Below are 17,385 nucleotides of genomic sequence, written 5' to 3' on the forward strand. Positions count from 1 at the left end.
GGGTTCCAACTCATAGAATTTCTTTGATTTTACTGAAATTAATGATTGAATTTTATCAAAAAATGTAATGTAGGAAACAAAAATCGCACCTGTGCGAAGTGAGCGGTGCAAACTAATTCCTGCGTGAATCAGTGTTGATAGGCATGCATGGCAATATTGTTTTTGTTGTGTATGATGTCAGTCTAGAGGTCTGCTCAGACTATATAAGTCTTTATCGTCATTTCTCATCAGTTAGTTGACCAAGCTATGGATTGTAACTTGTAAGTGTCTATAGTGTAATGATAAGTGACCTTATTTACCTCCAGAGGCGAGAAGAGGCCAAAAGATGAATATTTTAGTTTTTCAAAGTCTGTTCATTTGTATTTTAAACTTGTATTAGCTGCCCATCATTTATAACCTGTAAGATTTTCCACAGCCTGTCTAAAAGTGTGGTTATTTTATCGCTTATAAGTGATATTCATCTAATACAATTTTGAAATTCAAGGTTAGCACCGCTCAATAATTTTTTATGACGTATTTTACGCGGCCTAAACGCGTTATGACGTATTTTACGCGGCCTAAACGCGTTATGACGTATTTTACGCGGCCTAAACACGTTCTAAATCAGGGTTAACCAATCGGGTGCCTCTGTGACTATGACATCATGGACAGATCAACAGAATCGAAGTGTTTCATTGGTCTAGCGAACTCATGTCATCATCATTTGTGACATCATAGTTTTGGTAAAAAAGCGGTCTATAGGAGCGGTTAGCACCGCTCAAAAAAACAAAAACAAAGGCCGCTCAAAAAAACAAAAACAAAGGGTCCCGACCCAGTGCTTGGGAACCAAGGGGAGCAAAGCTTATATTTTCTTCATATTCTAACATTGTAAACCTTGTGAGGTAGTCAGTAAATGTGTTAAATAAAAGAGCAATGGATTCATTTTAAAAGTCATGTTTTATTGTACGAAGGAAAAAAATGTGTAGAAGTAAAATACATTTAAAAAACATTGAAAACAACTAAAACAAGTGTTGAAATATTACTCTATTGAGTTTAAGGTTATAAAATGTTTAACTCTTATGGTTCACCAAAACCCAAAACATTACGCTGACTCCTTAACGTTTGATAAGGTATAGTAACTCGATAGTTCACCAAAATATGACTTTATTTCCTGTCAATCATAGCCTTGAATTCTATCAACATGACCAGCTCTGTGATGATGAGTCTAAAGGATGAAGTTATCAAAATAAATACAAATAATTCAAGGCTCTGTGATGAGTATAATTGATTGAAACAAGTGACTTGGGTGAACCACTGCCTTAAGGACTTTATGGGTGAACCACTGCCTTAACCCATTTAGGCCTAGGATTATTGACTGCATTAACTATTGAAAAATAGCAGATCTACAAGCTCACAGCGCGGAACTCTGTGCCGCACTGCGAGCTTGTAGATCTGCTATTTTTGAAAAATCATGATTTTCTTGTAACTCAAATATTTGCTTCTGGGTGGTCCCTGGAACAACATATTTTGAGATGGGGGTCCGTGGCCGAATACCTGTAATTTTGGGGGTCCTTGACATGAAAAAGTTTGAGAACAGCATGATTTAGAAGGATTTAGAAGTCAGGTCAAAGATCGGGTCAGAGACATTCAAAGACTTGCACACATTTTCACGATTTTTCAAAAATAGCAGATCTACAGTATATCTACAGTAGAAAGAAATGGTACCGTTTTTATCCTGAACATTAGAGAGGACCAATTCTACGAAGATACAAAGATTCTACGAAGTTGAAAAAGGGTCTATTTGTACACCCTCAGAGTCACAGATCTGTACAGGTCCATTTGTAACCCTGGCGGTCCCTGGACCACACCTTTGGACGAACCAACAACATCAACCAATCAGAAGCGTGCTGCTCAGTGATTGGAGGAGCTCATTTCTTCTTCTTGGCCAATAGGACGGGGTTGATCTGCTCGGCTTTCAGTCCCTTGATGGAGAAGAGACGCGCGGCGCGCTCGCTAAGCGTTCCCCCGCACTTCAGACCTCGCTTCATCAGTTCCACCTTCAGAACCTCCAGACCAAACGCCTCCAACTGCTGGGCAGAGGTCATGACCTCTAGGTCCACTGGACCAGAGGTCGCGACCTCCGGGTCCACTGAACCAGAGGTCGCGACCTCCGGGTCCACTGAACCAGAGGTCGCGACCTCTGGGTCCACTGGACCAGAGGTCGCGACCTCCGGGACAACTGGACCAGTGGTCGCGACCTCCGGGACAACTGGACCAGAGGTCGCGACCTCCGGGACAACTGGACCAGTGGTCGCGACCTCCGGGACAACTGGAGCCTCCGTCTGCTGCTGAGAAGGAAGGGGAAAAAAAACGAGTTTAGGCGCCGTTCACACTGCGTTTTGGCAACGAGAATAACGCAAAAGAAGAAGTCAGATAGGCCTTCCGTTCAGACGACAACGGCATTTTCGGGGGTTAAAAACGGAACGATCTGGATCCGCAGATCTGGGTGGAAAAGCTGACTCCTCGCTCCCCTCGCGTCACCGAGTGAACGGCAGAACCGCAAAAAGCAACAACGCATGTTAGGCTTTTTCTCTCCTACAATAGATACCGAATACCGTTTTCTCTCTGTCTCTGTCTCTCTCTCGCTCTCTCCCTCCGTGGCTCCGTCTCTCGCCCTCTCTCTCGCTCTTCCTCTCATTTCTCACACTACCATGAGCACCATGTCGCAGCGGCATTGTTATTCATTATTTAATTCAATATATAACTATATATGTCCCTCCCTCCCATCGCAATATAGCCTAAAAACTTTCCCACATGTGTGTGCAATAGAGGTCTTCGGACCTGCCCGAGATCCGAAATTACCCGCGATCCGAACCGAACCGAGCCGGGTAACGGGGCCGTTTTCTAGCTTTTACCGCGGGGCGGGCCGGGGCCGGGGCCGTCTGCCCCGGTTCCCCGGGTATCTCCTGTTACCCGAGTGGAGCCGAGACAGGCCGAGATTGAAGTGAAAGTGAACGCAACAACTGCACCAAATAGATAACGCCACACGATGGCACTAAAGATGCAGCATGTAATCTGTTGCATTGGTTGTGAGAACTGAGAAGTAGAACTCACTCAGTCACAACAACACTGACTGTATCAGTTGGATTGTTATTATTATCAAAGATATTAACGTAACGTTTTGGTTAACGGTTTACAATGGAGTTGTCATTGCGTGTTGTCATGCTCTGCAGAGCAAAATGGACACTCAAAGCAGAAAGATATAATGAACAACACATGCGACAGAAAACGATAGCATTAGCATTGGCTAGCCAAAGTAGAAGGAATAAAAACATGGATTTATTTGTATTTACAAACTGTCCGCATTGACTTACTGGTCTGGGAAAAGATCATCTTTTGGCGAGAGGCACAGCGCCGCTGACAGCAACAGCAGCACCGTGGCGACGTTAGGTAAGAAATATGTCTGATACAACTCTTAATATAATAACGTTGGCATTCTTTCATTTCGGGGCGACAGGTTCGGGTCTCGGATCTCTCGTTCTGCTCGGGTATCGGATCCAATTTTTCTAATAACAGGCGGGGCCGTTCGGATCGGATCCATCACGTCTCGGGGCTGATCGGGTAACGGTTCTCAAATTCCAAATGATAGACGGGGCCATATGGGTCCGGGTCCGTTTCCCCCGGGTCCTTTTGGGTTCGGGTAGTTCAAATTGGACCCGTGAAGACCTCTAGTGTGCAACCCCTCACAAATGTTCCTCTCATCGCGCACACTCATTCTGTTTGGTAATGTTTGGATCTCAAGGTGTCTTCTATGGGAGGAAGGCTGGAGGAACGCATAATTTGTTTGTTGCGGGCGGGAGCAGGCGGACAGGAATTGTCTGCGGGGCCGTGCGGGCGTTCAAAAATGAAATCATTGCGGCGGCGGGCAGGAGTGGTCAGAAATCAAGCGGGAGCGGGCGGTAATGGGATTAAGAAATCTGTCCCGCGCAGACCTCTAATCTACACTAGAAAAGAAAATTTCGAAGAAATTTTAAGTGTGCCTGCAGCTCGCTAAGTGTGTGCAACCTTGTATGTGTTAACATTAGCATCTTTGTTAGCATTAGCATTTGTTAGCATTAGCATGTGTTAGCATTAGCAATATGGTTTCTTGTTTTTAAGAAATAGGCTCCTCCCACAAGTTCCGCAAGGCGATTACGTTGTCCCGTCGCTCCCGAGATCGTTTGTGTTTCGTTTTGAGAGGGTCGTTCCCCCTGAAAAACACGTTTTGGCATGAAACGGTTACGTTTTGCGCGTTTGTGGTGCCCCCTATGGGTCGAAGTGGAAATGCTTTTGGGTATATGTTCAATATAGCGCCCCCCACTTGTGGTTAAAATTTGGTGTTGACTGGATGTTTCGTTTGTGATTTATGGCTACTTCTTACAAAACGGGCTCCTCCCGCTAACTTTGGAACCCTGTTACGGAAGAACGGTATGGACTATCAAAATATCGTTTAAATATGTTTATCGCATGAGTCCATAGATCGTGTGTATCGATTTTTGTGACATTTGGAGAAAATATGTAGGAAAAGGAGCAAAAAGTGTGTTTTGAAGAAAATTCAAAATGGCGGAAAATCTATCCTGACGCAAATGGGCGTGGCCTATATGAGGAGATGCGTCATGACCCAAGGAATCCAGGGAAAAAGGAATTTTAATTTTCCGACTCACGGTTCAAGAGTTACAGGCCGAAAGGTAAAGTGGACTGTTATAGCGCCACCATGAGGCCAACTGACGAAATTATTTTTTATTTAATCCTTGATATCATTATAAATCTCCTCTCCAAAGTTTTGAAACTGTAGCCCCTATGGTTTGCGAGAAAAAAAATATTGAATGTGAGTTTTTGCGATTCCCATTATAAGTCAATGGGTAAAATTAATTCACTAATAAATTAATATCAATTAAACGATACAACTTTTCTCTTAGAAAAGTAATAGCACACCATTCCCGGCCGAGCCGCACGTTTTGATGTATATATTGCGGCGGTGGCGTAAATTGTGCGGCAGTTATTAGCGCACCAAATTTGTGGGATCATTATCATTAATTAATTAATTAAGTATGGCGGATTACAATAAGTGTTTTGCCATTGCATGGCAGGCACACTTAATTATAATGAATCATTACCTTCTAACCAGAGCTAGTGTTACAGTAACATCACATCTACATGTTATAATGAATCATTCATTTACCTTCTGCTCACAGTGCTGTGGTGAACTGGGGTCACCCTGGGATCCAGTGGATCCACTGGTGTCTATCTGGGATCCACTGGATCCAGTGGGATCACCCTGGGATCCAGTGGATCTACTGGTGTCTATCTGGGATCCACTGGATCCAGTGGGATCACCCTGGGATCCAGCGGTGTCTATCTGGGATCCACTGGGATGACTGTTGGATCCAGTGGATCCAGGCTGCTGCTCTGCGTCAGACTTGCTGGACTGGGATTCTGTCTCCATGGAAACGCCCTGCGCTCTGTCCTCACCGTCACTGGAGCTGAAATACATCATTATAAATAATAATAATTATTATTGTACATTATTATGTATAATCTACAGCAGTGTTTCTCAACCACTGTGCCTGGGGACCTTTGGTGTGCCCCTGAGAAGGGTCAAGTGTGCCCCTTGAAACTGCTTGAAAGCCAGTATTGTATTTTTTCATTTTAAAAATGATTTAAACTAGTGAAAACAGCCGATCTACAAGCACACAACGCCTCGCGGTGCGAGGCGTTGTGTGCTTGTAGATCGGCTGTTTTCACTATTCTTGTGCGACAGCCTAGAATGATGAAGCAGGGCTTTACTTTGCGAAGAAACGTACAAATTTGAAACTTGGATATACAAGGTTTCTTCCCGACAGTGACGATATTTACACCCCCGTATTATGTTGGTGTGCCCATGGATTCTTGGGATATGAAAAGTGTGCCCATGCAGAAAAAAGGTTGAGAAGCACTGATCTACAGTAATGTCCCCACCGTCACTGAAATACACGATGGATAAATAATAATGATAATGTCCTCAACATCACTGGAGCTGAAATACATCAGCATAAATAATACTAATTATAATTATTAATGTCTACAGGTTGTTATGAAGTAAATAAAGCACCCATATGTTAGTGTAATCTCACCCTACAGAGTTCAATTACGTTTTCAACTCTAATTTGGAAGTTAAGGTTATGATGATAGTACCACCTGTATTACATCTGTTAATATTAGGGCTGTCAATCCATTACAATATTTATATTATTAATATCTGGGCCTCTTGCCTGGAAGTTCCAACCTCAGCATCCTTCTACCCATATATACTCACTATCCCTCCTCTGTACATGTCCACTCCAAACCATCTCACTATCCCTCCTCTGTACATGTCCAGACCATCTCACAATCCCTCCTCTGTACATGTCCAAACCATCTCACTGTCCCTCCTCTGCACATGTCCAAACCATCTCACTATCCCTCCTCTGCACATGTCCAAACCATCTCACCGTCCCTCCTCTATACATCTCCAAACCATATCACTATCCCTCCTCTGTACATGCCCAAACCATCTCACCGTCCCTCCTCTGTACATGTCCAAAACATCTCACTATCCCTCCTCTGTACATGCCCAAACCATCTCACTATCCTTCCTCTGTACATGTCCAAACCATCTCAGTCTGGCCTCTCTGGCTAAATCTCCAAAACATCTGACATGCGGTGTCCCTCTAATGTACTCGTTCCTGATCCTATCCATCCTTGTTTCTCCCAGAGAGAACCTCAACATTTTAGTCTCTGCTACCTCCAGCTCCTGTCTCTAAAGCAGGGGTTCCCAAACTTTTGTGTCTCAGGGCACCCCATAAATATCTGTTTTAATCCGAGGCACCCCTACATTATAATGTTCACTCCCAGCACCTTATATTTATAGCATATCATCGTTGTCAGGTGGAAACCTTGTATGTCCAAAACTGTTCGTTTTGTATTTATCATCTATAAAATGTACTAAACAGGTGAAAACAGCAGATCTACAAGCACACAACGCCTCGAGGCGTTGTGTGCTTGTAGATCGGCTGTTCGCCTCGAGGCGTTGTGTGCTTGTAGATCGGCTGTTTTCACTAGTTTTGTGCGACAGATGTTTCTGCCTGACAGTGACGATATTTTAGTGATTATGTTGCGAGGAAAACGTTGAGATAACAGCCATTTTGGTTAGAACTGACTGAAAATAACTTTGTACTTCAAGTTTAAAATTATACTATTTTTATTTTTTTTGTGTCCAAATAAATTCCAAATATTATCAAATGATCTCGCGGCAGCCCAGGGTGCCCTGTCACCCACTTTGAAAACCCCTGCTCTAAAGCGTACAACATAGCTGGTCTTGTACACCTTCCCTTTCATTCTTGCTGATACTTTTCAATCACACATCACATGACTGTCCATAGTAAATCGCATATTTTATATTGCATATAATAAACAGAAATCCTAAGCATTCTTCCTCCACACACTGGGAGAAAAATTGCATCTGAAAGTTTGATGGAATGCATTTTTGACCAGTGCAGTGACCACTTATCCATTGCATCCTATGAGCGGTGGGGTTCATTTGGTGCCGACCTGTGCGCTGCATACTGGTTCTTATCAGTGCGACGTGGACCAAAGTGTTGGAGACAATTGTACCGAGCAGACCTGAGAGGTTGATTTCGTCTGCTGAAAACCAATTTGGATTTAAAAGGAAACATGGCACTGATTTGTGTATTTTCGCTCTTAGAGATTCTAGAAAAATACAGAAGGCAGAACTCTACCATGTTTGTTTCTTTTATTGATGCTTCTCGGGCGTTTGACCGCATCAATCATGAAAAGCTATTTTTAGAATTGACACAAAGAGGGGTCCCCTACTGCATGTCACCAGTATTACATCTAAATAATCAATCAATGTTACTTGATCCCTGATAAAGATTGACCAATAGAACGTTGGACACAGAGCCTTCAGTGTGGCAGATAAAAAAAGATAATGAATAAATATTGGCAGACAAAGATATTGAATAAATATTGGCAGATAAAGACAGATATTGAATAAATGGTCTTTAGGGGAGGGACCATAGAGGATCATTACCTGTTGGACAGCGGTGCTTTGCTCAAAGGCCCTTCGTCATCTTCATCATCCTCTTCCTCAGAGCTATCCAGGTCATCAACCCCCGACCTGAAACACATTTAACTAGGTTAACACTCTGTATGTAACATGCTGAACACATTTAACCAGGGTTCACATTGTGTTTGTAACATCCTACAACACATTTAACCAGGGTTCACATTGTGTGTGTGTGTGTGTGTGTGTGTGTGTGTGTGTAACCTCACAGATATAAAAAGCTAGATACCTCCCCCGCCGCTGCAGTTCATTGGCGCGCCTGGTCAAGGAGTCCTGGCAGAAATGGCGGAGTGTGGAAGACAGACTGTCACTCAAAAAAACTGCTGGCCAATCACAGCGCGTCTTTTCAGGGACTTTTCCCATTCAATTCAAAGGAGCTTTATTGGCACGTTTACACGGCCAAAGCAAGTGTCAATACCAGACATGGAGTTGGATCCAGGATTTGGTCACATTCCCGTCTACATTCATTAGACAGATTAATGAATCATGTTACTTACCTGTGGAAAGTGATTCCCAGCGTTCTATTTTCCAATGTGCATCTGTTTGTACAACCCGGAGCTGTACATGAAACGACCATGTTTCTCTCTGGGAACTTATTTCACAAATCTCTGAGTGTTTAGTGACAGCTCTAGTTTTGTTTTCATCCAGTTCCTGATGTTGCGCGGCTCAGCGTTGCGTATGAGAAAACCCGCCCCATCTGCCTCTGATTGGCCGACCGAATTTCCGCTTCTGTGACTCACAGGGAAGAATTCCGTAATTCTTTTTATTTTTTTTGCCAGGAGTCTTGGACCAGCACCCCCCAGCCGGAAGAGGCGTCTACCTTTCTATGTCTGTGTGTAACATCCTACAACACATTCAACCAGGGTTCACATTGTGTGTGTGTAACATCCTACAACACATTTAACCAGGGTACACATTGTGTGTGTAACATTTTAAAGGTCATAAATAAAGCAATGTTTAAGTCCTCTCAACATGTTGACTGCCACACCCACAAACCCTAACTCACTAGTTACCATGGTAACCGATGCCCCCGCGCTGCGGCAGCCGCGAGTGAGTGAAAAAACTATATTTTACCCATGATGCTATGGGAAGTCCACGGAACTGAAAAACTCTATTTTACCCATGATGCTATGGGAAGTCCACGGAACTGAAAAACTCTATTTTACCCATGATGCTATGGGAAGTCCACAGTACTGAGGGGACCAATGAGGAGCCAGTATCATTGTATTGAATGGACCAATCAGAGGACAGTACCACATGCATGTCTTCTTGGCGTGTCGCTGGTCCTCTCGGCGTGATTTGTTGATTCTCTTCCCTCTTAGTCCTTCCTGCTCCGCCCCCGCTGACACCACAGCACTAGACGATGCCTGCATGCCTACACACATAGATTACATCATAATTATATATACAATATCTATCATATAATACACCACAGCACTGGAAGATGTCTGCATCCACAATACACACACATACATAACATCATACAGTAGTTATATATACAATATCTATCTACACTGTCTCTCTGCATTCTATGATCGTATAGTTTACTGAGACGCTACGCTGTCTCTCTGCATTCTATGATTCTATAGTTTACTGAGACGCTACACTGTCTCTCTGCATTCTATGATCCTATAGTTTACTGAGACGCTACGCTGTCTCTCTACATTCTATGATCCTATAGTTTACTCAGACGCTACGCTGTCTCTCTGCATTCTATGATCCTATAGTTTACTGAGACGCTACGCTGTCTCTCTGCATTCTATGATCCTATAGTTTACTGAGACGCTACGCTGTCTCTCTGCATTCTATGATCCTATAGTTTACCGAGACGCTATGTTGTCTCTCTGCATTCTATGATCCTATAGTTTACCGAGACACTACGCTGTCTCTCTGCATTCAATGATCCTATAGTTTACTGAGACGCTACGCTGTCTCTGTGCATTCTATGATCCTATAGTTTACTGAGACGCTACACTGTCTCTCTGCATTCAATGATCCTATAGTTTACTGAGACGCTACACTGTCTCTCTGCATTCTATGATCCTATAGTTTACTGAGACGCTACACTGTCTCTCTGCATTCTATGATCCTATAGTTTACTGAGACGCTACGCTGTCTCTCTACATTCTATGATCCTATAGTTTACTCAGACGCTACGCTGTCTCTCTGCATTCTATGATCCTATAGTTTACTGAGACGCTACGCTGTCTCTCTGCATTCTATGATCCTATAGTTTACTGAGACGCTACGCTGTCTCTCTGCATTCTATGATCCTATAGTTTACCGAGACGCTATGTTGTCTCTCTGCATTCTATGATCCTATAGTTTACCGAGACGCTACGCTGTCTCTCTGCATTCTATGATCCTATAGTTTACTGAGACACTACACTGTCTCTCTGCATTCTATGATCCTATAGTTTACTGAGACGCTACGCTGTCTCTCTGCATTCTATGATCCTATAGTTTACTGAGACGCTACGCTGTCTCTCTGCATTCTATGATCCTATAGTTTACTGAGACGCTACGCTGTCTCTCTGCATTCAATGATCCTATAGTTTACTGAGACGCTACACTGTCTCTGTGCATACCTTTCAGAACAGAGTCATCCAGCCTCTCAGAGAGGGTTAGTTTAGGCTCAGGGTTAGGGTTTAGGTTCAGGGTTAGGTTTAGTTTACCTTTCAGAACAGAGTCGTCCAGTCTCTCTGACAGGGCGTGACACTGCTGGCTGAACTTCGGGTCAGAGAAGTGGTGTTTGGGTTCAGACAGTTTCCTCTGGATCCTGTCCAGACGACGTTGTTCCTTCTCTGCTTCTCGTTCGCCCTGTTTCTGCAACCACTCTGCCATCCTGCGCACACACACACACACACACACACACACACACACACACACACACACACACACACACACACACACACACACACACACACACACACACACACACACACACACACACACACACACACACACACACACACACACACACACACACACACACAAAACGTTTATTCATGTCCACATAAGCAGAAGTACAAGGATGCCTCGTACAAAGGACATAAACAATGCCAGTGCAGTCAGATAATATGAAAGAACAGACAGTTACAAAGAGCCTAAAGGGCAGGACAGTGCTACATACTGTAAAGTTGACATACAGTATTGTTACATACAGTAAAGTTGACACAGCGGACATACATCATGGGTAAAGGAAACAACGCCTCCGCCAAATCGAGTGTCTTCCTATAATAGCTGACAGAGCAGTACCTTACTTAACTGTTTGGCCCTCCTTTTGGAGAGGCCGGCCATTTGAAGGCCCCTCACAACCAACTTGTGCCCTAGGCTGCCAAAGATAAAAACCTAAAGTTTACATCTAGCCTAGCTGTGAGGTGGTCTGCTCTAGCTGATGATATTCTAACACTTTGGTTAAGGGAAACACACACCAGACGCGGCGCGTCAAAACAGCTGGAAATATGGATATCTACTTTGGAGATGTTTCCTGACCCCTGGACATGAATCCATTATAATCAGGGAACTTTTATCAGCCTCTGTGGGTACATTGTCTTTCCTAACTTAACTTTTATCAGCCTCTGTGAGTACATTGTCTTTCCTAACTTAACTATATGGCTGCTACTGTGATCTCATAGAGCTGCACAATACGCAAAGGAGCCTAAAAATTATTGCATACTATTCTGATTAACGTGAATTCTGTGCATTTTTTAAGGCTACATCGTATAAATGAATCACTTAATTCATTAAAAACAGGAGAAAATCAGACTGGAGATCTAAGACTCAAGGGTGTTTCTGTCTTACTCTTTCTCATGATTGACGTCTCTCAGGCGACGCCCACTCAGGTCTCGACACGCCTCCCTGTTGGTGGTTTTCTCTATCTGAGCCCCCAGAGCTCTGAGCATGGACCCAAACCCTATAAACACATTATTATACTGTTAATATACCTTTAAACACATTATTATACTGTTAAAACACATTAATACCGAGTGTGATCTACAAGCTCACAACGGTTGCATCTGCGATGCGACGTGAGCTTGTATGTCTGCTGTTAACCGGAAGTGTCCCGCAGATAATGCTACAGTAAAGTCTTGTGGAAACAGGTGGATAAGTTATGCAGTTTACATTTATGACTAATAAAGTATTGTTATCCTTTTAGCCTTAAAGGCCCACTTCACCTCTGGGACAACAAGATCTTATGTTATTGTTGTTTGGGACACGATCAACACAATCAAAGTCACCGTTATTTTTTGTGTTCAATCTGTGTTTTGAGATATTTTAGTATTTCAGCATGACTAGTGACATATGATGCAGCATGATGCATCATATGATGCAAAATACAAACAACAATAAAATAAGATCTAGTTGTCCCAGAGGTGAAGTGGGCCTTTAATGTCTGACTGTACCTCTGTTTACATTTATGACTAATAAAGTATTGTGTTATCTTTTTAGCCTTAATGTTTGACTGTACCTCTGTTTACATTTATGACTAATAAAGTATTGTGTTATTATTTTAGCCTTCACATTCCCTGCCAACCCCAAAAAATGGCTGTGCGCTCATAATGCCTGTTATAACTTTATTTAATGATTACAGAGATTCACTGCACTGACTATGAACCGCCACTAGACCACCACTAGAGAGCGGCGCCATCTATTAAGTCTATCATAGCTCTGAATTGTCTGCAATGCCAGGGTGGAGCCTATAATGAAGCCTAAAGGCTTACAATGAAAGCAGATGGAAGCGCTTCGCTGAAAACAACGAGGGCACGTGCGCACCCCACGTGCGTCGGATCGTGCACGTAACCTATCGACTGCACACCGATCGGATGCACAAGCCACACGCCATCAAAATCCGAATCAAAATCTGACCTACTGAAGCGGAGATATGGTTTTTATTTTGCATTGTAGGCTATGGCTAACTAGCCCATGCTAATAATGGAGAGATCCTGCACTTCCGGATACGTCATGATCTCATCCTTTTTCTTCACACTCGTTTGTCAGGCTGGAAAATGGTAGGAACGACCGTTTTTTCCGCAAAAAATATGAAAGAAATTGCTTTTTATGAAAAAGACGATTCAAAAGACGATCGGCAGAGAACCCCATAGTTAAAAAGACGATTTGGAGGACAATCCGCAGGGAGTGAGTTAATGTCTGACTGTACCTCTGTTTAAATTTATGACTAATAAAGTATTGTTATTCTTTTAGCCTTACTGTCTGACTGTACCTCTGTTTACATTTATGACTAATAAAGTATTGTGTTATCCTTTTTAACCTTAATGTCTGACTGCACCTCTGTTTACATTTAAGACTAATAAAGTATTCAATCAATCAGTCACATGATCAAATAACAGGAAGTCACATGATCAGAGAACAGGAAGTGATGTCACCTCCTTTCCCTCCAGGGAGGCGGGGCTCCAGCTGGTAAAGGCCTCCATGTTGGATGATGTCATCAAGGCTGGACAGACGGCCGTTGTTCTTCACGTAGAAGTCCTGAGCAGGAAGTCCCTGACATAATGACACACAATGATGACATCATTAATACGTAATGAATTGTGGAAAATGTGGAACGCCTTACCGAGTGTAAATCCCTAACATCCTTTAAAACCGCTCTGAAAAACCTGCTACTGCTACCCGAAACTGGTAACAATAAACTTAGCCTAACCTTGCCTCCCCCTGACCCTCCTATTGTAAATACCTTTTATTTTTGCATCGAGCCTTATGACTGTTTTTCTTATATTCTCTGCAGTCTGCATAGTACTGTGTTCTGTCTTTCTGTCATTCAATGTTATATCACATGACCCCAAATTAAACAAGCCCAAAATCTTTTTTGAGTTGTCGATCCTTTTAGTTCAGCGGTCTTCAACGTTTTCAGGCCAAGGACCCCCTGGTTGAGAGAGAGATGAAGCACAACCTTATCATAGATAACATATAGTTTCATCGTTTGACAGCACAATCATCAGTGTATTTTGGATTCATGTCAATTTGTGTTTTCAGATATTAAACCACTTAATCAACCGTCAATAATTAATAAACTTGACCTTTCACTCTGTATTTAGCCTGCTCTTTTCCCCCTCTACACCAAACCTCTTTGCCAAAAATAGCAGATCTACAAGCTCACAGCGCCTCACAGCAACTCTCTATCAAATGTCTTTGCCAAAAAATAGCCGATCTACAAGCTCACAAGTGCGACGCGTTGTGAGTTTGTTACTAGAGCTTACTAGAGCTTGTTACTAGAGCTTGTTACTAGATCTGCTACTTTTTTGGAAAATGTTCCACTCCAGGATAATGGATTTTGATTATCGCGATAATATTGTAAATCGCGATTTCTTTGGTCACAATAATCGTGATATGACATTTTCACATCGTCCCATCCCTACAGGCTTCATAACATAGCCCTCGCCTCAACCATAGTGAAAACCTACAGGGGTACGGACTCAGTCAGCTGGCCCAGGGACACAAACAGAAGCACAACTACCAGACGGAAAACACTTTGGATCAAACCAGATTATAAAACCAAAGCAAAATGGAATGCTATCTGGCACTAAACAGAGAATAGACATTGGCAGAATATCTGAACACAAAACTTTGGAAAGCGTTGACTATGTACAGACTCAGCGAACACAGCCTTGCAATAGAGACTACTGGGAGAAATACAACAATGTGCAAACACAGCAGCAAGATGTGTGAACTGTTGTGATACAAGAAGGCTAGAGACTGGAACAACCACCCTAGTGTAGGGGTTTTCAAAGTGGGTGACGGGGCACCCTGGGGTGCCGTGACAGCAGTCCAGGGGTGCCACGAGATAATTTGATAATATTTGGAAAAATATTTAATATAATTTTAAACGTACAAAGTTATTTTCAGTCTGTTCTAACTAAAATGGCTATTATCTCAACGTTTCCCTTGCAACATAATCACTAAAATATCGTCACTGTCGGGCAGAAACCTTGTATCTCCAAGTTTCAAATGTGTACGTCATTTGGCAAAGCAAAGCCCTGCTTCATCATACAAGACTGTTGCACAAAACTAGTGAAAACAGCCGATCTACAAGCACACTATTGTAGATCTGCTGTTTTCACTAGTTTAGTACATTTTATAGATGATAAATACAAAACAAAAGGTTTTGGACATACAAGGTTTCCACCCGACAACGACGATATGCTATAAATATAAGGTGATGCCGTGACCGTGATGGGAGTGAAAATTATAATGTAGGGGTGCCTCGTATTAAAACAATATTTATGGGGTGCCCTGAGACAAAAAGGTTTGGTAATCCCTGCCCCAAGGACTACAAACCATAGAATGGCATCCAGTCCAGACCTACTGCACATACAGTATAAACACTAGCAGGACTGCTACCGTTTTTTCTTTTATTGTATTTGTATACAAGAATGGAAAAAATCGTATTGAGAAGAAAAATGCTGCCATTTGTTCCAAAAAGCTTCATACTGTATATGCTGTACTTAAAGACAAAATGTGACACAGCTCTGTTTACACAATGCTGAACCCCCTCAAACTGTACATAGGCTATGCTCCTCTTTTTCAACTGTTTTTATTATTATGTTGACGCTTGCTTTGACAATGTAAAAATGTAAACATTATGTTTTCTCGTGCCAATAAAGCTCCTTTGAATTGAACTGAATAGTGATACTAGTGAAGTAGTCAGGGGTCTTCAACGTTTTCAGGCCAAGGACCCCTTGAGAGAGAGATGAAGCAGGGACCCCCACAACCTTTTCATAGATTCCATATAGTTTCATTGTTTGACAGCACAATCATCAGTGTATTTTGGATTTATGTCAGTTTGTGTTTTCAGATATTTAACCACTTGAACAGTCAATACTTAATACATTTGACCTTTCACCATGTACTAGTCTGCTCTTTTTCCCCTTTACACCAAACCTCTTTGTCGAAAATAGCCGATCTATAAGCTCACAACGCCTCAAGGCGTTGTGAGCTTGTAGATCTGCTATTTTTGGCTAAAGTTCTCAGAATAAAGACACTAGGGTTCAAGTGGTTAATATAAAAAAAGAAGAAAAAAAGTTTCTATCACACAAAGATTTGGAGGACCCCCTGTAGTAACTAGGGCCCGGACCCCCTGTTGAAGACCCTTGGCTTCGTTGTTTAATGTCTGTATCTGACATTCATTTACACACTTATAATACGTCTTCATGTTTATCCCGTCCTAACGTTTCAACTGTTGTTGTTAGCATGTTTAGCTGCTAGCTAGCTGCATGCTAACCTGTATTATTAATATAATACATGGTAGGCCTATATTAATCAGAATATATGATATTAATATACTTACATGTGTCTGGGTCACAGTAGTCAGCAGATCACACACTGTAGCTTCAGACTTAAAGCTTAAAGAAACAAACTTTAAAGACTTTATAATCGGAACAGAAACAAAAGCCTCCATCTTGTTTTCACGAGTGACCAGAAGAACACTTCCGGTGTGTTATATTGTTGTTCCGGTGTCACTGGGGGTGGAGCTGCAGTCCTCGCAGCGCCCCCTGGCGGCTCCTCGCTCCCTCTACAGGCTGCAGACTAATGCTGATCCGGTCTGCCTCCGGAGCGGATACGGAAATGTTTCCTGCATGTGTGTGTGCGTGCAGATGACCGGATCCAGTAGGCGGCGCTGTAGACCGGATCACACTGGTTGATTCACAGTGGAAATACAACTTTCAAGAAGAATAAAGTAGAATAAAAATAACTCAATGGAAACAGAAGAGAACGCTGTTTAATACTATAATATGATGAAATAACCCTTACAGGGTTAGGTTCCCTGAGTCCAAAACTTACTGTCACAATACAGAGCTATTTAACACTGTTACTGAACAAACACTCTATAGTGATGATCACTGTCACAATATAGAGCTATTTAACACTGTTACTGAACAAACACTCTATAGCGATGATTACTGTCACAATATAGAGCTATTTAACACTGTTACTGAACAAACACTCTAAAGCCCCTTTTCGACTGCAGCTTTAGCACCACACCACACTACACCGCACCACACCACAGACACCACATAAAAATATCTACATTTCCATTACACAAAAGTACCCCTATCGGTAAGAAACAAATTGACCCTTTTAACTGTGATTATAATACAATATAAAATTGTATTACAACTATCCTGAACTATGATACACTATAATGTATTATAACTGTGATTATAACACACTATAAAGTATTAATGTATTACTATGATAATTATAATACACAATAATAGATTATAATAGTAGTTATAACACAATAGAAT

The 17,385-nt window shown here is 42.3% G+C and overlaps 1 protein-coding gene across 2 annotated transcripts; it reads right to left on the bottom strand.

Moving 5' to 3' along the window:
- Nucleotides 1-917: 917 nt before the first annotated feature.
- sde2 (SDE2 telomere maintenance homolog (S. pombe)) lies at nt 918-16,543 on the bottom strand. Of its 2 annotated transcripts, none has more exons than XM_080744450.1 (8): nt 16,425-16,543; nt 13,507-13,624; nt 11,924-12,035; nt 10,795-10,964; nt 9,374-9,494; nt 8,087-8,173; nt 5,201-5,501; nt 918-2,324 (listed from the first exon to the last, which is right to left on the bottom strand). In XM_080744450.1, exons 1-8 carry the CDS (start codon nt 16,533-16,535, stop codon nt 1,908-1,910), a joined length of 1,437 nt encoding a protein of 478 aa, XP_080600576.1. In that variant the 5' UTR covers nt 16,536-16,543; the 3' UTR covers nt 918-1,907. The 2 variants fall into 2 exon arrangements, with proteins under 2 accessions (XP_080600576.1, XP_080600575.1); XM_080744449.1 differs by having other exon boundaries at nt 918-2,327.
- Nucleotides 16,544-17,385: the final 842 nt, after the last annotated feature.

The sequence above is a fragment of the Nannobrachium achirus genome (assembly GCF_963921795.1).
Source record: "Nannobrachium achirus genome assembly, chromosome: 16".
In the NCBI taxonomy this organism is placed as follows: domain Eukaryota; kingdom Metazoa; phylum Chordata; class Actinopteri; order Myctophiformes; family Myctophidae; genus Nannobrachium; species Nannobrachium achirus.

What these genes read in the sequence shown, in the direction of transcription:
- sde2 (XM_080744449.1), bottom strand. Translation starts at nt 16,535, where the DNA reads ATGGAGGCTTTTGTTTCTGTTCCGATTATAAAGTCTTTAAAGTTTGTT. An exon ending in CTACTGTGACCCAGACACAT is followed by an intron (nt 13,625 to 16,424) that starts GTAAGTATATTA and finishes TCATTATGTCAG; the next exon opens with GGACTTCCTGCTCAGGACTT. An exon ending in CCTCCCTGGAGGGAAAGGAG is followed by an intron (nt 12,036 to 13,506) that starts GTGACATCACTT and finishes ATGTGTTTATAG; the next exon opens with GGTTTGGGTCCATGCTCAGA.